Genomic DNA, 22,372 nt, shown 5'->3' with positions numbered 1-22,372 from the left:
AAAAACCAAAAAAAACCAAGATGCTGGCGTCATTCCTGGAATACACAACGAGAGATCGATAGCCACTGATAAGATCAACAGAGGTGGTCCATCGGGTTCATTGTAGACTAGGGCAAACCGGGGTTATGTACAAAAGGGCAGGATGATGTTTATTTTAAAGCCAGATAGCCTTGAACGTCACATAAAGAGACTAAAGTCAGAGGTCTTTGATTTATTCCAGACTAATCTGTGAGGTCATAAAACTTTCTATTCAGACAGTTTCTTTTTGTCAGAAATCTCTGAGCCGTTGATCTTTTGTTTTTGAAACGTCTTTTGCAAAAACATCCCCAGATGACCAAAAGTCCACTGATCCCTTCCATCTCGTTTATACGGGTGTCTTTCTTGCCTCAAATCACATGGTTGTTGGTTGTACAGACCCATTTGTTATTGGTACATCCAACCTTTGAGTCCCGAAGCCGACTAACCTTTACGTATGTTTCGGTGCTGCCGCTATCTATCTTGACAAACCTAAAGGATTTCAATTCTCCCTAGGGTCTATAATCAAATATCCAAGCAGTTGATATTTCTTTAGGCACTGACCCAACTCAAGTGGACAAAAACAGCCAGCAAGATCGTAACAGTTGCTGATCATCTGCGTCAGAATGTGTCAACCTTTGTTTTGAATGTCCACACTTCAAAGTGTGGACATTCAAAAGGCCCTCCTGGATGTTGACAGGAGTTGAAAGCCAGATAGACTGGCTTTTTTTCTTCTTCTTTTTTTTCCTGTCCATTTCCCTGTATGCAAAGCAGATCTCAGTTTTAAGTAGAGATGACTGCAGCACTGTCGGTTTCAGGAAGTGACTGAAGAGGTTGGACAGGGAGACTTCTCAAGAGAGATGTAAAGGGAAGTGGAATGCTATTACATCAGAAGCACCGATGCTGTCTAAAGTGGAAAAAATGTGTCGGGTGTTGGTTTTAAAGTTGAGAAAAATATAATGCTCCACTGTTTTACTGGCATGAAGAAAGAAAATTTGAGCCAACACACATCTTCTGAGAAAACCTATGATATACAGTAGAGGTCTTGTTCTGTTCCAGAAATCTCGCTTTGGAATGCAAATTTCATTTAGCTTTTTGTCTCGTGTGTCATGATCTGCGGCTGGCCTAAGAGCATTCATCAAGTCAGATTATTTTATCTTTCATATCGCACGTCAATATATGTGTTAGGTACTTATTTTGAGAAATTGTTTTCAGTTGTCTTAGCTGTTGTGGTGTTAATTCTGCCATGTCAGACACACACTTCAGATGGTTTTTGACATTTCTCTCACAAAGGCAAAAAAAGTTTGACAAAACCTGAATTTAAAAAAATACGCGTCTCTATTGAGCCACGGCACTTGTATTCATAAAATAAAAGTTTTTTGATCCTAGATTCTCGTAAACATCATTAGATTTGCCTCCAGAAAATCTCATTTGATAGCTTATCTAGTCTTTTTTACTCTAGATCATGAACAAGCATCAAAATAATCCTTTATTTTATTAACCAGCTATATTGCCATGGTGCTTGGTAATTATTTAAATCTACTTTTTTTTTTTTTTTTAATTACATTCTAACTAAACTCCTGCCTGATTTTTATCCCTATTCTTGTAGTCAATTTGAATGTAGCACATACAGAAGATACACATTTTGAACTCAAAGCACGAGATGGCAACACACTGCTTTGATTATAATTCTTGGTGTGTGTGAAAAACGCATCAACAGGCATTCATGGTATGTCTACACCTTAGCTTGGTGGGGGTTTGAGGTCAATATGTGATTATTAGCCTTTAGTGCCTTGTGGTATATAGTTAATCAGAGTATAATGGTATAGAAAATTATACCATTAAACCCCTAGTGACTATAGACTGCAAGGGGTTAATTGTGACCCCTCAGATGAAAAATGTTTTTGAGAACTTTTTTCATCCGAGCATTGTCAACCAGTCTTATTGTATTCACAGACTCGTCACAAAGCTGTACAACACAATAACTACTTCCTGTCCTACTTCAAAATAAGAGCCTCGAACATAGACATAGGGTGCTTAGCAAAAAGGACGTGGCTACAAACATCAATATCTAACAGCGGGTTCCAGCATTATTATGACTTTGCCCGTTCGATTCAACAACTTTTTCATAAAGCCATAACAGGAAGATTGGGGCTGTGCTTGTCGACGAGAGGTGGGCCCAGAAACCAGGGGCAATGATCATTTACATAAAAGAGACTGAAAGGATGTGGAGGGTTGGACAGAGTACTCGCTGTTCCTGTATACACAGAACAGTATGTAAAGCCACCTGATCATTCGATTGGAACTGGAACCCAAACGTGATACTAGGAAGTGTTTTTCACAGATTGCTTCTAGTGTTGAAATTCTTTTCTCCTAGCTTGAATATAGAGATGGATCCATGTTCTCAGGCCCTAGAAACATTGATATTTTTAGGTGTGCAACATCTACTATATCTGTCCTCAAACACCGCCACCCTTCACCTCCTATTGGGGTGACGTTAGCTCATTGATACATTGCAGTCACAGGTGATTGGCTAAATACGCATGTGAAGATCCCCCATACACTGTCATAGATGACAGCGAAGCCATCTATGGAATGCACCCTGCAGCCATGGCTGGGAGTTTACTATTTATAGGAATTTGCATTTTGCTTCTTATTTAAGGAACCTTCGAAGATAATACAGAGGCCTTTTGATATACAAATATTTGTTACTGGATTTATCATTATTTTTACATTAGAAGATTTCAGAAATTGTAAGTGTTGTAGTGCTTATTTTGTCAGCAAATAAAAATAGTGTGGAGCAAAAATGCCAGTCTTTAAATATAGAAATTTGAACTTCTGAAAAACTCATTACAATAATTTAGAGTTAGTTGTGCTCGGATGTCATTGCGTTTATTTTTGATTAATTGATTACATAGATTTTAATGTGTTAAAAATTTTAACGTAAGTCAAAGTCAGAAGTTTTGTACAAAAGTTCCAAGCGGAACCTTTGTGTTTGCGTGTTTCTGGTACGCCCGTAAATCTGACACACAGACAACAGCGATGGACAACAAAGTTGCTTCTATTAAAACCGATCTGATTTTGTTATTTTGTTGTTGTATAGTTTTCAATTCAAATTTTGATTAACCTACAGACACCAACATCAACTCAGTGAAAATTATGATAAACTCCGACCTCTAATATTTGGACGAAACTTAATTTTCATGCATGCGGTAGCTTGACTAAATCCAACAAATCAATTTTTTTTATTACATATTAATTAACTAAAACCATAAAGTGCCACTTGTTTGTTGATATCCAACCTGTCAAAGGTTCAAGTGTACTGTAACTATAGCAATATTCCAGCTGCCATATTGGATTAACATATGAATCTGAAGCCTTTAGGCTTTATAATTCTGTCTTTAAGGAACGTTCCAACAGATTTTTCTGACTTGCATTTCCAAATCTTAATGAAATACCATTTCCTCCATATTCCAGAGGCTGATGGTCTAGATCGAAACATTGGATCAAATATTCGTTCTGATTCTCTAGAAGTTGGAAAATAAATCGAAGCCCTCAGCAGTCATCCAGTTCCTCCCAGCTGATAAGTGAGGCTGTTTTTTTAGGTGCGAATCTCTCCGTAGAGTTTGCCCGCTGTACGATCCATTGGCGTTGCGTGTTCTCCGGCGTTACGACACAAACCCCACAGAGATAAAGAACCCCCGTATTGACGCGAACATAACCTTGGCTAGAGCAACATCCCTGCAGCTCTTCCCTCTGATTGGTCAGGCAGCGGCACGGCCTACCCTGCCAAACCCCTGACGGTCACCGCCGGTGTGCATCTGTCCCTGAGTGTGTACGGATGACTTCTGTGTGTGTGTAATCAGTCGGCCATTATCAGTAAGTGGCTCTGTTTGGGGATGGTCTCGGATCGGTACCAGAGTGTTTGACCGGACTACGTTTTCCAGAGAATAAAACTGATGACCAGGTCATGTGGTGTGTCACATGATCACATCTTGAGGGCATTGAGAGTATTTAAACTGGTAGACCCAATGACTTCAGTCTGATGGTGGCAGATGTGGTGTCAGTACCCTGTCTGTCAGTTTGTCAACCCATGTCTGTCTGTATGTCTGTCTGTCTATGACATTCTGTCTGTATGTCTATGTGTTTTTCTCTATTAATCTATCTGTATGCCTATCCATGTGTCGATCTTTCTGTCTGACCATCTCTCTATCTTTATGTCTATCTGTATGTCTGCCTATATTTCTGTCTAATTTCTTTAGAGGGGTCACGGCCCTGTCATTTTTTTTTCTACATTCCACGAAGGAGGGGCCCACACAAAGTGGGATCGCCCTGATAGGCTGAGCGCGGCCCTCCCTCTTCCCCTTTAAAACACCGACGTCTTACCTGAGTTTCACTAAAGAGCCGCACCTCCTCGTTTTAGTCGCTCATCTGTCTTCTGACTTTCGGCTTTCAATAAACTGTCTCAAAAGAGAAAAGCAAGGCGCCGACCGGATCGGACCGTCTTTCAGAACCATATCAGTAAGTGAGCCTAATATTATTAGGTCAAATATTTCACTGTGTTAAATGTTATGCAGAGGGATTTTAGGTGAGGATTAAAAAAAAATAAAAAATAGAACATAGCGGCATGGCTGAGTGTTTAATTTGATTGCAAAATGATTGCATTTGTGTGCATGTGTTTTTTGTTTTATTTTGCGGGAGGTCAACAAAACAAAAAAAATGGAGCTCTTTTATGAGTCTGACCCAGGCAATGCCTGAGGGGATTTTGCAGACAGCTGATGCAAGAGTTTGCTTTGGGTGGAGAACAGACTTTGAAGGAGTTTTATCCTAATATTTGTGTTTGGATAAAACATATGCAGAAATCACGTCAATATGTTGTGTGAAACGAAATGAAACGTAATAAATCGCAGCCACTAGTTGCGATTTATCCATCCTTGTCTACTGAGAGTCTTTGTGCATGCGTTGTCGTCACATGCGATTTCTGATGAGTTTACTTTCTATCTGCACACCAGCATGAATTCATTTGCATGAGAAATCTGTGACTCCTCGTTTAACAGTCCAGTTTTTTTTGTTTTTTTTTTCAATCATCAGCCCTGATGATTGAAAAGAACCATAAACACAAACGAACCTCTGACAGATTTTCAGCTCGAATCTCTTAATGAAGTAACTTCTGCAACCTGGTTTAGTTCCGTGTTGTCTTCTCCCTTGCTGCATACATCTCGACTTATTTTATAGTAGTGGTTCCCAATTCCAGTCCTCAGGCCCCCCCGGCCTGCATGTTTTAGATGTGCCTCTACACCAGAACAGCTGATTCAAATGATTGCATGACATCTTCTGCAGCCACCAAGAACTGCAGGAGCCTGTTAATCACCAAAAGATTCAATCCAGGTGTGTGGCAGAAGGGAAACACCTAAAACATGCAGGCAGGGGGGCCTGAGGACTGGAATTGGGAACCACTGTTTTATAGTACATTCCTCAGCATTCGTCTTCTCATGTGAAATTAACCCAGTCCGACAGGTTGATCCCCTTCTGGCAGCAGCAGGCGCACAACTCCGCCCCCCCGCCCTGCCGGTTGTGTTTCTGCGCCGCCATCGGGGCGGACGCGGTGATTCCAGGCGTACTCGAGTGTGTGATTGTTGTGGCAATGGAGCCTCTAAAACTCCTTTAGCTAAAGGATTCGAGGTCTTTTATTGTGACAGGGCTATGAAAACAGGAAGAGTGGCAGTCGGTCAGCGATGCCAACACCATCTGCAGGAAAGTGTCATGCTGTGGGCCAAGCTGGTGGAGGTGAAGTCACATGTGGCTACTTTTGTTTGCAATAATGATCCTGTTGCTGTTGCTAAATAAAAACCTTTGTGCTGGTATCCACTTGACCCTGTTCATGCCTCTGCAGTATGATGCAAATAGCCTGTTGCCCAAACACTTCCTTTTTGAAACTATTGTTGATTCAAAAACCTTAAGGTATTTTTCAAATTGTTTTTAAGCTCAGATAACTTGTGGAGAAGAGCTGGTACTGCTGACTGATATTTAACTTGTAAATACAATTGGATATTTGACATTCAAAGATTTACTGTACTAATCTTTGATTTTTATTTGAGTTTCAAAGAGCATGAAGACACTTGAATATGGATTTAAATATCAGCTTGTAATTCTGATGCCTTTACAAGGTGATAGCTGTTGCTAATAAATATGAGCAGAAATTAGCTAGAAGCTAGTAATGCCATCATGTTGGCTTATAGCTACTAATGCTATCAGTTTCTTTCAAACTCTTCAGCAACATGCTTTCAGTCGAAAGTTTGACAGTACCATGATCTTTTTCATGAGTTATTGTGATTTTAACGCATCAAAAGCACAAATTACCAAACCTATTTTTAAGTTTTCACATGTATGGCAGCCATATTGGATTCTTGGGCTTTAAGTTCCAGACATAAAGTTTTTTGAGGTTTTTTTTCTACACCTCTATTAAGTAAATATGAGTATATAAAAAAAAGTTAGCATTAGGTATGGACTTTAAAGAGTTACTTTTCAAAACTACAAAAGATTTTTGTCACTAACCTCCCGTTGTTTAAAGTCCTACTGAGATGCCAGAGTTTTTTGTGCGTTGCTTAATATATAATATATTCTCTTGTAATATGAGCAAATGCTTCCCCTCCCCCATCTGTTGCTGACCACTGCTGGTCAGCAGTCTGAAAGGAGACCTTTCCCACACCTAAAATAAAGAGAAGTTTAGGATTTTGAAAATGACTTTGACCGCAAAAAAACGATCTGGATACTCAGTTACATCAAAAAAGAATATTCTCACAGCTTCTTCTTGATTGATCATCTTAGCAAAACTTTTGATTGGTCAAAAATATGAGAGGAAAATGCTACTTTACTGATATATATACCACTATCAGGACTTTCTAGGAGTTCTGAACTTGAGTTTTTTTGTGAGGTAAGAAATGTTCGGACAAGAAGGAACCTTTTAATTTTTGCCTGATGGAAAAAATTAGTTTCTGTCTCTTTTTTTTTTTTTTTTTTTTTTTTTTGTGGAGTGCGTAGATGTGGCACTTATTGGTGTCATTAAGGCAGAGTGGACCAAGAATACTGTATGTTTATTGGAACTGCTGAAGTTGTGGAACCCTGTATGCTTCTTCTTTCGTTTGTTTATTGAAATTAGCCGGTTGCTGAACATGGGTACTGAGCTGCTGGTTACATCCAGACATGTAGTAATAGCAACCTGTATGAAATACCTGAAGTCACTCTTTGTAGGGAAGAAAAAAAAAGATGACATGTCTTTGCAGTTGGTGTAGTTATTCCCATTGCTCGGACTTACTCGGTTGTTAGTTTCTTCTTTGGTCGGCGCGTACCGTGGTGGATCTATTTCCTCGGATGGAGTCAAGGAGTTCTTTGTGTGAAAGACAAACAACACTGTAAATCATTTTAGCAGTAGCTGCATTAGAGTCATGCCTGCCTAATTCCCTGGCTTTGACCTCTCGATTACGCAACATATTGATCAGCAGCACAGACGGAAAACAGAACGCAAGTACTCCGTTTGGCGCCTCCTGTTTTCTGTGGTTAAATTTGAATTAAGCAGCAAGTGAAAGTCAACATGCACTTTGAACGTTGTCGTGTCCTAAACTTCGGTAAGGCAACATCTTCATTTCAAAGTCATCTTGGAAATGTTGGACTTTTTTTTTTTGAAAAGGGTGCTGCTAGAGATCAAGGTGATTAAATCCATAGCGACATGTTTAGCCCGGGTTTGTTTTAATTGAATCTTGAGTTCCTGTGAGGTGATCCACCCAACAGCAGGTCACACTATGCCTGTTTTTTTAAAGCCGCAGTGGACTGCAAATTTTGATACGCCCAACTTTTTAGGAGAGAGGACTTTTTAGACTGGCCTTTACAGCTAAACTTGTAGTAAGTCAGACATGATACAGTCTACTAACATAAGTTACAAACGCTCTCCTCAAGGTAGCGCCAGAGTGGATCATGGTTCCAGAAAACTGTTTGCAAGGTAGACAGCTCTGTTTCTCTTGCCTTCTTCAACAAGGCCAGAAGGTTCTGGGGGAGGCTGATAAGACGGCCAACATACAGCCGGTCAGGTCTGCAATCAGCTGCATATTGCCACTCCTTTTTGTCAACGTTTCGCTTTTAGCCCTTTAGGGCAAGACACGTTTGGGGGAAGAACTCTGCAGGTCTGAACAGAAATCTAAATAGCTCAGACTTACATTTGTTCTTTTCTCCGTTTTTTTTGTTTTTTTTTTAGGTTTTTTTGTTTTAATTTTCTAGGGTATCAACTTGAAGAAGAAACATTTTGTGTCGACTCTTTGTGACAACTGACCACCGAACAATCAACCGAAACAAAGGATCTTCGCCTCTCGTCCCGCTGCCTCCGTCATAATGCCTAGAGTTAGGGAACTCATGGAGCTGAAGAGGGTCCCCATGGAGAATGATGATGATAGCACCGCCAGCTTGGACGAGCATTTCAGAGCCTCCATTGATGTGGAGAAGTCCACAATCGCCAGGTGAGCAAAAAAACCATCCCAATAGGAAACAGGAGGTACCTCTTTGTTACTCTAGATGTTTCAGATCGTCAAAGAAATGGGAATATCAGACAATTTGTCCGAGTAAAAACAGAAAGGATTTTTAAAATGATAATTATTGAAATACTGAAGGAAAGAAATCTATCCAGACCAAACCCAACCCTGTCCAAAAAAGTATTTGTTCCCTAAATCTAATGCTGTCATCAAGTGTTTGCTATTTCTGGTAATGAGTCGTTTAAATATTTCCGGAGGCTTCTTGGTCAACTGTTGTTTGAATTCAACTAAATGGAAGTCCAGGCTTTGACTGTATCGCACCAAAACCTTTTATTTGGTGTTTTGGGGGCGATGGAGGGGGTTGCCATTCAGAGGTCCACTTGTTGGTGTGCTTTAGTTCAGTGTTTTGCTCCGTAAGATAATAAGTGCTCTTGATTTCTCTTTCTCAAAGATTTTCCAGTAGAGAGCAAAATTAATGGTTCTGTCGCTTCGGACAGAACCATTAATTTTGCTTGTCTTTCTCTGAAATGTTGCGTTTTGCTTCAGGTCAGATGTAACACACACACACACACCTTCCAGAAACTTTAACTTTCATCTCCTCAGTCTGAAACCATTTTGTAACTATGTTGCATATCAGCTCAGGTTACATTTTTCTGAAATGAACATTTGTTTGATGATCTGAAATATTTCAGTAACAGAAGGAATCTGTGAAGGGCCTCTAATACTGTCTGTAAGATTCCAGTGTTTCCTAAAGACTTGTTTCCTTGGTCTTCCAGCAGTCAATATATGGACGAAAATGACGATGGGGAAGAAGACAGGTTCTTATCAAATGGGCTGATGAAGAAGAAGAAATATGAGGAAGAAGAATATGTAAGAGAACTCATCCGTCACTACAGGTAGTTGACCAGCATTAAAATAACGAAGCTGCAAAATCTCCAACTTTTCTCTCGGGCAGCATCCGGGCCACGCTTCCTTCGGCATGTCGGTCTTCAACCTGAGCAACGCCATCATGGGCAGCGGCATCCTGGGCCTGTCCTACGCCATGGCCAACACCGGCATTGTTCTCTTTACGTAAGTCCAGAGACTCCTTCTCGTTTAATAAAGAGTGTTGTGAAAATTATTTGTGCATGACTCACATTGGAAAGTAGCGCTGGTCACAGGGATATTGCTACTGCGCTTATGGATTGACCCTTTGCTACTGCGTCACTTAGTCATGAGGTGCCATGACGGACGTCAGAAGTGAGGGACGGGAGTATTGAACAGAGCAACTGCGGTTGATGTCTTTATCTGTATAGCTTTAGCTTCTGCTAGGTCGAGTCGAGCTAGTGTGACGGTATTTACAAAAATTGGAAATTACCTTCTTCCTCCTCATGTATTTGCTGATTTGATCAAATCGCCAACTTTGCCTGAATTCACACTACATGGTTTCCCCTTACACCAGAGCTGACTTAAACGCGTACAAAAGCTTTAGCTGTCCTCATTAAAAGTTATTCAAGAATTTTTTTCCAACCGCGCAGCATGTATGACCATTTTTAAAGATCAATCAACTAAATAAAAGCGATATTAGGCTACCACCTGGTAGTTTTGATGTCCGTCATGGCCAGCCATGGAGTAGGCCGCCTTCTGAAGAGCACAACGTTACCTGCAAAAGGCCAATAACATTCGATCAGGTGTTGGTTTGGATGAGCGTTAGCTGTCGTCTTGTTGTCGATTGGTCCAACGATGGGCAGCTCGTCCTCACTGAGACTGGCAGCTTCTGTCCTCAAACATTATTAGCAGGATCAGCTATGAGACAAAGCTCTACCTTCAAGTCCCAACGGGTTGGGCAGGATCTGCTGCTGGAGGCTGCTCCAGCTGTAAATGTTCTGGTCCTGTACTTCCAGTATCACCCTGCTGACACAGTTAGGCTATTTCCAGCAGCCAAATGCCTGGATGACTTGGCATTGCGCCGACATGACTCTACAAAGATCATCCTAGAACCATGCTAAGGTTGACGGGACACCGTGTCCCATGAGGCCAGCTCACCAAATGACACACGTCCCAGAGAGACTTTTCTGTCGTATTTAACTGAAAAAGCAGGAAAACATAATTCATCTTCACTCTCTGTCCGTCTTTGTGCGCAGAATCCTCCTAGTCGCTGTGGCCATCCTCTCCTTATACTCCGTTCATCTTCTCCTCATGACAGCAAAAGAAGGAGGTTGGTGTTAATACTTAACATGCATCTTGAGGATGCGGATTTGTTCGCTTGTTTTATTTTAGCAGGTTTTTTTTTAAGTGGTGGGAAAAAGAAAAAAAAAGTATACACTTGATTGTCTTCATGTTTCCGCTTGTCTGCTTGGGCAGGATCTTTGATCTACGAGACGCTGGGGCACAAAGCGTTCGGCTGGCCGGGGAAAATGGCTGCCTTCGTATCGATAATCATGCAGAACATTGGAGGTAAATGTGAATTCGTAGCGGATGTGTGAGTCTGTCTGGACCTGGTGTTAAAGTTTGTCTTTATCATAATTGGAGCCTTTCAGGAATGTGTTGGCAAGCTTCCAGCCTCGTGCTTATGAGAGCTTTAATGCAGTTTTATGTGCACCCACATTGAGTTTAGAAATGTATATTTAGAGATGTAATTTAATCAGAGTACAGAGTGATTGACACCTTTCACAATTAAAATAAAAACATTGGATTATGGGCGAAAGATCAACACAAAATGCGGGTTTTGACGGTGAAGCTGAAGGAAAAGATGCAACTTTTTTTGAAGTTTGTTAAAAAAAAAAAGTTAATATTCAAAAGTGAATATGTCGGTTTGGATTTGTACTCAGCCCCTCTGCGCTAACACAATGCATGTGTCCATCAGCATGATGCTGCCGCCACCAGGTTTAACCCTGGGAGAAAATGTGAGGTTTTTTGCCACACCTAGCATCTTGCAAACATTCGCTTGTGGCAAACCCGCGTGGCACTTCTCATAAATTTCCTTTGAAAAACAGCCTCCTTTTTTTTCCCCACACTCTGTAAGAAAGACCAGATTTGCGGAGTGCAGTTTCCCAATCGTTAGTATCCTGAATTTATCAAAGAAGCTTCCAAGAGGTCAATTGTAACTAACTGCTCTAAATATGTTAATGACTCAGGATGAATTCTTGCAGATACAAAGTGTGACCTACCGACATTCTTGTCCTCTTGCAGCCATGTCCAGTTACCTCTTCATCGTGAAGTACGAGCTCCCTGAAGTCATCCGAACCTTCTTGCACTTAGAGGAGAATTCAGGGTGGGGTCTCCTCTCAGGGATTTTGAGCACTTTATACTTTTTTTTTTTAAGCATTCCTTGATCTTGCGGTCTCAAACTTGAGTTCTGTTTGCAGGGAATGGTACCTAAACGGCAACTACCTGGTGATATTCGTGTCCATCGGAATTATTCTGCCGTTGTCCCTCCTGAAAAATCTGGGTAAGGAAAAATCCTGTTTCACGGCGTTGGATTCGTTCAGCGAGGTTCTCACTGACACAAGGGGGGAAAAAAAATAGGCTTAAGTAATTACATTACAATACAAATGGGTTATAATCTAAAACGGAATAAATTTTTTTCTCTCTCTAGGTTACCTGGGCTACACCAGCGGTTTTTCACTGTCTTGTATGGTCTTCTTCCTGGTTGTGGTAAGCTGAGCCTGTTCATAATTTGCTGTTAAATTCTTTTTGTTTTTGGAAAAAAATAGACTTTCTTTTAAAGTATTTCAATGCCCTATTAAAGTTAGAATTTGAACTAAAAACTGTGAATAATGTTTCAATGTTTGACTCGATTAAAATCTAAAAGTAGAAGAGTTGATTACTTGTTACCAAGTTATGGCAACATTCCATGCCAACAAGCACATTCCATTAACTCAGTTTTACTACAACATTAATTTCAACTTTCTTCTCTCTATTCAGATGTACAGCTTTCCTAAAAGGCAGCTAGCCAACATGGAAATCAGTTTTACCAGCCTGTTTGAACATGTTAGGGTTTGTTAAATCCCCAGGAATCCCCAGGAATGAAAAGAATCACAGTAGCAGTCAGTAACTCTCCACTTTATTGCAGTAATCTGGAATAAATAGAAAAAAAATGGTCAGTGTGAAATAATTGTGAATGAAAATAGTGCAAAATGCATTCCTGGGACTAAATACACAGCAAACTCAGTCAAGTGAATTGTAGTTTGACTGAGTCACCTGAACTGAAGTTTATTAAACAAAAAACTATGACTATGGAGTTTAATTTTGCTTTCAGAATTAAGATAACAGTTCAGCTAACATAAGATAGGTGCTATCTTCACAGATCACCAAGCAGTTTATGTTCATTTAGTCTTTGACTTCCCACAAAGATCTAAAGTTTACTTTATATATAAAACATGAAAAAAGAACAAAAAAGTAATTTTAACTGTTGGAAATGTAAATTTTCTAGCATATTAGCTTCCAGCTGCTGGCTAGCATGCTTGTTCAAGCACACGGATTGTTTCATTATTTGTTTCATTATTTGATTCAGTATTTGATTCATTATGTGAAGTTGCCAATAAACATTGCTAACTTAGCTCGCAATATGGTTAGTTTGCTAATTCGTGTTACCCAATTCGTGTTAATTCGTGTTTTTAACTATTTTTCTTTACAATATGAACAGATTAACAATTTATGGGACAAATAATGTGTCTATACAGTTGAAAGAAGAATTTTATTTACAGTATATTTTCTTACAGTCTTTTCTTGAAACAAACTAAGCTGTTTTTAGCTCAGTCAGAACTACCAAAATTGTTTGGTAAAGCCCAGTTGATAATGATTTTTTGTCTTTTTTTGCCTAGATTATCTACAAGAAGAGCCAGCTGCCCTGCCCTCTCCCTTTCATGTACTCGTCCAACCTCAGTACGAACGCCAGCGACGTTTCCAGGCTGTACGCGCTACGACACAACATGTCGCAGATGGACTTCTCGCGGGCCGACGTCTCCCCAGTGGTCACCGGCAACCAGGGCGACCACCACACCACGGGCGTCCACTTCGAGCCTCACCCCGACGACGAGGAGATGTGCAGGCCCAAATACTTCGTCTTCAACTCTCAGGTAGGGGGGCGAAGGACGGCCAGAAGTGTTCTTTTCAGCGGGGTCTACTTCTAGAAAAGACTGGATTCCAGGTGTTTGTCGAGACATGTTTGGAAAAGGCGGGGCTGTTTGAGGCGTGTCTTGGACCATTGTGTGCTTATGGATTCATGCCTGGGCTTCTATAATCATAAATCATGATAAGATTTTGGCGTTGTGTGCTATATTCCCATGTGGACTTAAGGCGAGCCGCCTCTGATTCACAAAGGTTTGCAGTTTTTACTGTCCGGGTTCCTACACAAGTAGAAATCCTAGATATATTTTTCTTCTAAGCTTCTGAGGAGAAGCAGCTTTTTTTCACCTTTGACCTGAAGGAATACCTCACATGGCATCCGATCAGAACTGAGCCAGCCAAAAAAAGAAAAAGCTGTCTCTACTGTTTGTGCAGGGAACAGACATGACTTAGGAAGAAATGAGTAAGTGTTATCTGTTTTAGTACATTTTCCACATAAAATCGATTTTACTGCATTTTATTGGATATTTTAATGCAATAATCACAATTCATAAATTTTTGAATTTGTGTCCCGACAAACCCTGACTCAAGCTCGCTGAGATTAGAGGGAGAGAATACTGTTTACATCTTACTACAGATTCTCCATTGGAAATAGGTCTGGATTTAGACTAGACCATTGGTGAACACCTCCGTGTTTCTGGTAGGGTGGCCAGGACCAACTAAGCAAAGTTTTAAAACTAAACATTCATCTGCATGGAATTTCTTTTTGTTCTTGGAGCGAACTATGCATTTATTTTTAATATTTTCCCCGAATATAGAACTTGGGTGGTTTAAAAGTGAAAACGCGTTATTTGTTAGCATTTGTTGACGCATTTTGATCATAAAGCTCATCTCTTCTTCATCTTTTGTTTTTGTTTTCGACCCACAGACTGCATACACTGTACCCATCCTGGCCTTTGCATTTGTGTGCCATCCTGAGGTGCTGCCTATCTACAGCGAGCTAAAAGAGTAAGGGCATTTTCTTTCACATCGAGAACTATCATCCATTTTTTTCCATTTTAAATCTAAAACATTTAGCACCGTGCGCTGGATAATTATTTGTTTTCTCTGTTTGCAGTCGCAGCCGGAAGAAAATGCAGCGCGTCTCCAACCTGTCCATCCTTGCCATGCTCATCATGTACATGCTGTCGGCTCTGTTCGGCTACCTCACCTTTTATGGTAAGGGCAGTGAGCTACTTACGATGGATATTGTAAGTTCTTTTAATAAATGAAATTACAAATTAAAAACTTATTTTTATTATTTACTTAGTTTATGTTCAAAATTGACTTGATATTTTTACGAGGGACAGAAAACAAACAATCTGTGAGGAAATACCTTTTATAAGCACTTTATCCAAACAGTTAGCATGCTAGCTTGAGTTGAACTTTGCAATCTGGAGGTAAAATATACACCTTACACTGTAAAACGTCCTTTGTGTAAGAGAAGTTTAAAAGCCACCTTTATTTCAGCTTATATTTAATATTGACAAAATCTTCAAGAGTGCCAGAAAACAATCTGTGAGGAAATACTTTCTACAAGCACTTTATCAGAACAGTTAGCATGCTAGCTCAAGCTAAAATCTGCAGGTAAATTTAAAGGCCCTCCAGGTCAAGCTAACTGCTAGCTTTTGGGATTGCTGTAAGTGTGACACCACTGCTTTGTTACACGTCTGTTGCAGACTTCGTGGAGGCCGAGTTGCTGCACACCTTCACCAGAGTTTACAAGTTTGACACCATGCTGCTGCTGGTGCGCCTGGCTGTCCTCACCGCCGTCACGCTCACTGTCCCCATCGTGCTTTTCCCTGTGAGTAAGCCACACATTGAGCACAGCGGCGCTGTGTCTGTTCTGCTTTCTGTTTGTTTGTGTTTTTTTTTATTATTATTATTATTTATTTAATGAGAACTTTCTTTTAAATACGTCACCGCACCTTATTGCAGTGTGGCACGACATGAAATTTCAGTCAGTTCCACTTTCATTTGAAAGGGTAACAGTATGATTTACGTCAGAGCACTTAAGCACACGTAAATACACACCGCCCTTTTAAATGTTAAATGCTACAGTGTGTGTGTGTGTGGTTCTCCTTACAGAGTCCTTTTGTGTTTGTTCTTTTTTTTTTTTGTGTCATTTTCTGAATGGGCTGGTTTTTTTCCGCTGCCACTCTGGGCAAATAAGTAGAACATGTTGTTCGCTTGAAACTCTTCCTGTGGTCAGTCAGGAACCCAAGCACACAGCCTGTGGTTGTAAAATCCCACTCCTCTTTATTGCACCAACACGCATTTAACGTCATATAAAATATTTCAGCACTACACACTGTGCCGGCTAAAGTTTTTTCTCAATCTCTGCTCATATTGGGTCACATGACTTGCGGCCGCCAAACCTTATCACCTTACTCCTATTCATTCACACATGTGCCCCTCTTAATACCATCTCCATATATGGTCACGGGATAATTTTAGACTGCCCCTTATCTGACACCAAGAGAACAAAAAAAAAGAGAGAGCCCACTGGTCAGTGGAAGTTTCCTGCCTCCTTTAGGCTCCAGAACACACACCAATACACACACACACACACTCACTTGAGATAATGTTGACACATTATGTGCTTGCACTAAAGTTGTAATTGCACATGTCTGCCACTAAGGGGCAGCAAGCTTACGTTTATCAGTAGTGAGCTGCAGTGTACAGCATGGTAACTGTAGGCTGTATACTGCTGCTTTCTAAAATGTGTTTCACAATTTTAGGATATGAACTCTAACTCAGCATTTAGTAATCTGGCTGATGTTTGGGTGTTTTCTTTTGCTTTGCTTTGCTTTGCTGTTTTTTTTTCTAAAGCAAGGTGTGGGAGAACTCCCATGTTTCCCACCCTAACAACTGAGCAGTGGAAAAACCCTCACCCTGACCTCCTGTGAGATATCAGAGGCAGGGAACCGAGGACAAGCAGGCAGGGGGAGGATAGTACATTCCTCGACATATCTTGTCTTACAATCCGCCGCACTAGGCTGTCCGTTCCTCGAAATGTGTTAGAAATGTTGAGAAATCAGCTTCTGGGTGCTTTGAGCTGGGTGAAATGGCTTATGAGGACACAGGTTTGGCTTCAAAGGAAGATCTTAATCGAAACACGATCATAGTGAAGGGAAATTGGCCCGGAATGCGACTTTTGGCTGTAGCTGAAAGCTGTAACCAAGCTGGTTTCTACATGTAACTTTTTAAACCAGCTGTTACACATTTTGACAGAACTGAGAGGAGCTAATAAATTGTTTAACTGAATGTGCCATGCACTAGCTAACATATCTTCAGCTTTACAGTGTTTTATTTCAAACTAAAATAATTGTAAAAACATTTCTATTTTACGGCAAGAAGGAAATATTTAGCAATAGCAATGTTTCTTTACATTTAAATAGTAGAAGCATGCTAGTGTTAGCTGTAGCTAAAATACATGTAATATTTAGCCTAAATATTACCTTCCAGTAACTGTGAACCACGTAGCTAAGCTATCTGTGCTAAACAAATAGATATTTGGAAAACCTTAACTTAGCTGAAACTAAAGCTAATGCCTCTTTATGTTCTTGATAAAAGAAGTAACTTTGTTATAACTACAAGTCAAGCAGGAAGACTCAACTATTGACTGAGCCTCTTTGAAACACCAAAATTTGTCTTGATAACTGCTTTGTTTTAGCATGAAAAAAATCTAAATAAGTTTTAGCTAGCTAGTTTTAGCTTTAGTTAAAACCTGTAGGTAAAATTGATCGTGTGTGTATGTTCAGCTATGTCTTAATACATGTTTTAATGAAATTACATGTTACCCAGCCAGTCATATAAAATCTAACTTTACCAAAACAGAAACGCATCGATGATCAGCAGTTCATAACAAATGTCCATGCTAGCCTTTTGTTTGTATAGCCAGTTGTGTAAACCACAAATCTACCCACTTTTGGGCAAAAAATTGATTTATTAAAATGATTTCCTGCAGCTAAAGCTAAAATAGTGCTTGTAAAAAGTGAACCCCAGACAAAAGGGAAACATTTAATATATATAAAAAAATAAATCAATTAGTTTCATCTTCATGCTAAGAAAGTAAGGTATTATCTACCCTTTTTTTGACAAAAATAAATTGGATAATGGAGCTTAATGTGATACTCCTTTTAAAATTACTTATTGTAGAAAACTAGCAAAAGGAAAAAAAAACGTAATTTTTTTTTATCTTGACAGCTTCATTGTTTAATATAAAAAAAAAAGCTATGGAAATTACTTTCAGGTTAAAGTTTTATCTTCACATCAAGAAGGTAAAACTTAGTTCACTTCTGAATGTGATGTTAAGTTAAACCTTAAACATTAAGGTTTATATAGTCACAAGTATGTAGAAATATGATAAGAACATAGAAGTTTGATAAGAAGCACAGTTGGAATCCATAAATGCAGATTTTATCAAAATCTCATCAATGTCTTATTGTGAGTGCTTTCAAAGCTGCTTTTAACTCGTATACAGCTGCAGCTGTGAAGAGACATGAGTCAGTGTCTTTTTACATAAATTAGTTCTAATGAAGAACCTGTCGCTGTCAGCATGTAAATAAATGAGCCGGCTTAGCGCTAAGGGAGCGCAGGATTCCTCTGGCAGGTGTGCAGAGTTAGGAATGTTTCATTAACTCACCATAACTCTTCATTCTGTAAATCAAACCGCTGCTGCTGCACAGCGGGGAGACTGATAAACAAGAATGTGCAACATTGAACCCAAAGAACTGCTGTGCCTCACCGTCGTTCTGCCAAGTTTCCGTCCGGCCTCCTGAATCCACCTGGCAGGTTTTAAAGGAAAACGCCGACGACCTTCAGCGAGAGATTAACGTTAGCTTTGTCTGCCGACTGTCCTCGGCTCCCGTGGCAACGCAGTAGATGTGAGCGAAGACAACACACGTAGACGAGTGTGGTGCAACCTGAAAGCACGCGTGTGTGCTGGGGTGAGCGGTCACATGAAGGGTAGACGCCAGCGGCCCCCGGATCACACGGGGCTTTTCCTGGGATCTGGTACATAATGAAAGGCCTTTATGTGGAGGCAGACATGTCCCAGTTCTCAGGCCAACCAGGACACGGGTGAAGCCGCCGCCATCTTACCAACATCAACATTAAACATTGTTTTAGTAAGGCAGCTACAATCCAAATAGTAGCATCTAAATGTGGAAACATGAGGAAGAGATGTAGAAAAATACCGAAACGTGAAAATTACACTGAAAAATTACATTAACAAATCTAAAAGCATACAGAAAAAAACCATCTTATTAGAAAATCTAAAATAGGTTTATAAATAAATCTCAAACTGCAGGAAAAAGATAATATCAAACACATCAATATCAATTTTAATACTCAGCTATTTCAATACTCAAAGATGTAAACTGTGTTAGCAGATTAAAATAAAACATGTAATTCATTCTTCTTGGATGTCTAAGGCATTGAATAAAATTACTTTGATAAATTAAAGTGAAATTCAAATGTATGTTTATGTGTTATATTGCAAACACTACATTACTCTCTAATTTGACAATTTAATGTTTATTTTTTATTCTGTAAAAAAAAACATCTGTTTTCTAAATATGAAATATTCTGAAAACATTGCAGTCAGTGTGTTTTCATCTTTCTTTTGGTTAGTTGGTCCTGCAGTGATCCAGTGTCGCCACTAGAGGGCTCATCATTCTATCAATTGAGTTTTTGTTTGTTTTGATTGAAAAAGGGGAACTACTCTTCTTCAGATGGTTCTTGTTTGGGTGTCTAGTTTCCGTTGATGCTTCAGTGCTTCCTTAGCCCACAAACCCTTTGAAGTGACTTTCCTGTTGAGTATTTTTACTCCTGAGGGACTTTTTACCGTTGCTGCCGATACTTTCCATTCTCACTAGCTTTGTGTACCGACAGTCGAGCCACACATTTACCTTAACGAAGCACAAAGCAGAAATTTGGTTCAGATCTTACATCACCCTCAGTGTGTGGAGTTTGTGTTTCACTCTACTTGGGTGTGGAGTGAAAATACGACCCATGTAGGCAGGTCCGTACAGCACACACCTTGTTCTTGGTTTGTTTCCAACAGGCCAAAGCCAGATGTATCCAGCTCAGTTCGGCTCTACAAGTAAATACCAAGGAGCAGAGTGTGTAAATATCACACTGTGAACTCCAAAGGCTTCGTGCCAGGTAGCAGGCCTGTGCTGAATGGTTTGGTGCCATGGAGAGAAATGCAGCATGCAGGCTCAACTTTTCCAGGATGACCAAATTATGCACAAACCCCTGGGAAGGAGGGAGGAAGGAAGACTGATGAAGATCTTGGATTTATGGCATGATATGAGTTTTGGAACAAATGGAGACAATTTCTTGGCAGTGGATCCAACAGAGTCAGCATCTGAGTTTCGCTTTGGTTCAATCTGGCAGCCCAGAAAATCAAGATAATTAGTATTTGTACCTAGCAGTGAAGCATAAATAAACCTCTTCTTTAACCCAGGCTTAAAAGACTTGAGCTTTGCCAGCACTGGAGAAGATTTGATAAGACCTGGCCTCCTTGAGATGTGCAAGTCACGACTGCTCAGTTGTTTCAATGTGACACGCTTGGGTAAGAAAGGTAAAGCAGAACAATGAGTAAGAATGAAAACTGCCAACATAAACTCCTCCCCTCCCTGCATTCTTAGCCCGCCCTTTTCTCACTGGTGGCTGATGCAACCTCATAGTCCCATTGCGCTGCGGGAGATAAAACACAGCTTCCTTTCTACCTTTCCCCCCCGTGACCCGCCAATCCACGGTGCCTGGGGTTTCTCCTGATCCCCACAACCTTTCCCCCAGTGAGGAGGCTTAACCAGCTAAAAGGTGTCTTAGCTGGGATCTGCTATTTTACCTCCCGTCTTTTCTTAAACACACCCAGTTCAGGAAGATACCCGGAGACACCAAGTCTGAGAAAGGGAACATTATTGTAATGTCTATTTTGAAGGTAGAAAGTCACAAGGCTGGCAGAAGGGGGGGTCTAAATATAGATGCATGCTACCAATGAGGCACCATGTTTTGTCTGTCACATAAACCTTTCATAAAAGACGTTAAGGTTTGCAGGTCTAATGTGAAAAAGTTTGAAGAGTTGGGATGCAAGCTACCTTCACACTGCAGCCTGAAGTGACCAAAATCGAAATCTTTTGCCCTTAGGTGACCTTTACCTGATCTTTTGAGGATAAGCCTGAACAACACAGATCGAATATTTTACAAATGCAACCCGACCGCTTGGATATGTGGTCCTCAGTCAGACATGTATCCAGTCTTTCCAAACGTGACCTTGTGTTTGTAGGTACAGGTGGCATTCATCCGACCTGTATGTCACCGACACTCGACAAATGTCACTATTCTGCATTCAGGAAGAAAAACAACAACCATGGCGGACGATACTGATACTTAAGTTGTTAATGTGATGTTTCTGGTTTGACAACAACTTCAAAATCGCAAGATACAGTCCACCGTTACTGTCCATATTTACTTCTGCAAACACTGAGCGCGGTCGCTACGTGCGACACCACTGTGTCCTCTACTGCACTTGCGGGACGCTTTTAAGTTGTTTCAGGTTCACACAGGAGATCTCATACAAGTGGCATTTATTTCTGAAAATAAATTCACAAAAAATTGGAATTGAGGGTTGTGGCTTACAGCGTGAACGCAGCCTAAAGCACGTTAAAATTTGCGTTTGTGTTTGCGAAGCCTCCTTTATGTCAGATGGATCTGTAAAGTTCTACATGTGGCAATCAAGCGCAACCCCTAAACGCTTGCGACTTGTTTCCTCTCAGATCCGCTCCTCCATCACCACGTTGCTCTTCAAGGGCCGTGACTTCAGCTGGACCCGCCACTTGGTGATCGCCGCGCTCATCCTGGCCTTCAACAACATGCTGGTCATCTTCGTTCCCACAATCAGGGACATCTTTGGCTTCATCGGTAAGTCCTGACTCACGGTTTCTTTTATTAGTCTTTTCAGTCGGGTGGACACGTGAAGCTGCCGACGGCAGACTGTCGACACCTCAACGCTAAATATAACCGAGTCATTTAAACCTCCTGCTCTCAAAGAGAAGTTTTGAAGTGCCCTACGTTTTTTTCTTTTTTTGCTTGCAGCAGGAAGAACCGCAACCTAAATCGTCAAGGGTCTCGCTCTGCGAGTCATGACTGTCCTCGGTGCATTTTTAGCTTGGCAGGACGAGCGTTTTGTCAGCTTTTCTGCTTGCTCACTCAATATGTAACGGGGCACATTCTGTAGGAGGGCAGGCAGTAAGGAAGTAAAGAGATATCTGCTGAAGCAACGGGAAAACTACTGCAACCTATCCTGCAATTAAATAGCAAACTATGTATTGTCAGCGCACAATATGAAGAAAATTCTAGGCCTCACTCACCATAAATTGCAACCTGTTGAGTGCAACCAGGTATTGCATGCTTTAATGAGCCCTTCTTCCCCTCTATTTGCAGGTGCTTCTGCAGCTACGATGCTCATCTTCATCCTTCCTGCTGCCTTCTACCTCCGCTTGGTTAAGTCGTTACCATACAACTCCTGGCAGAAGGTTTTGGTACGTGTGCGCTTACCTCCTCTTCTAAGCTCTCGGTCTTTATCCACCAAGGCTGATTTGTTTTTGGACCTAAAGAGGAGCGTTCTAGAGTCCAGCACACACCTTCAGTTATTTCAGATAGAAACTAGAGATCAGGCCTGAAATCTGGAAGTAGTGATTGATTCAGACCTGAACCTTCAGAGCCACATAAAGACA

General features: G+C 40.6%; 1 protein-coding gene across 2 annotated transcripts in view; it reads left to right on the top strand.

Moving 5' to 3' along the window:
• slc38a4 (solute carrier family 38 member 4) overlaps positions 1–22,372 on the top strand; it is a 30,757-nt gene that overhangs the window by 3,909 nt on the left and 4,476 nt on the right. Inside the window, exons 1-15 of one of the 2 annotated variants that reach the window (XM_044107946.1) lie at positions 4,062–4,536; positions 8,264–8,522; positions 9,311–9,404; positions 9,490–9,605; positions 10,658–10,731; positions 10,878–10,970; positions 11,706–11,787; positions 11,882–11,964; positions 12,112–12,170; positions 13,340–13,594; positions 14,512–14,591; positions 14,701–14,801; positions 15,302–15,426; positions 21,413–21,557; positions 22,080–22,177. In XM_044107946.1, the coding sequence (XP_043963881.1) occupies positions 8,398–8,522; positions 9,311–9,404; positions 9,490–9,605; positions 10,658–10,731; positions 10,878–10,970; positions 11,706–11,787; positions 11,882–11,964; positions 12,112–12,170; positions 13,340–13,594; positions 14,512–14,591; positions 14,701–14,801; positions 15,302–15,426; positions 21,413–21,557; positions 22,080–22,177 (1,530 nt within the window). In that variant the 5' untranslated portion in view covers positions 4,062–4,536; positions 8,264–8,397. Of the gene's footprint in view, positions 1–4,061; positions 4,537–8,263; positions 8,523–9,310; positions 9,405–9,489; positions 9,606–10,657; positions 10,732–10,877; positions 10,971–11,705; positions 11,788–11,881; positions 11,965–12,111; positions 12,171–13,339; positions 13,595–14,511; positions 14,592–14,700; positions 14,802–15,301; positions 15,427–21,412; positions 21,558–22,079; positions 22,178–22,372 lie in introns of those variants that run through there. The other variant, XM_044107947.1, reaches the window with a different exon arrangement.

The sequence above is a fragment of the Gambusia affinis genome, linkage group LG23, assembly GCF_019740435.1.
Source record: "Gambusia affinis linkage group LG23, SWU_Gaff_1.0, whole genome shotgun sequence".
In the NCBI taxonomy this organism is placed as follows: domain Eukaryota; kingdom Metazoa; phylum Chordata; class Actinopteri; order Cyprinodontiformes; family Poeciliidae; genus Gambusia; species Gambusia affinis.
The sequence above is the reverse complement of the archived record's forward strand: the minus strand, read 5'-3'. Positions and strand labels throughout refer to the sequence as shown.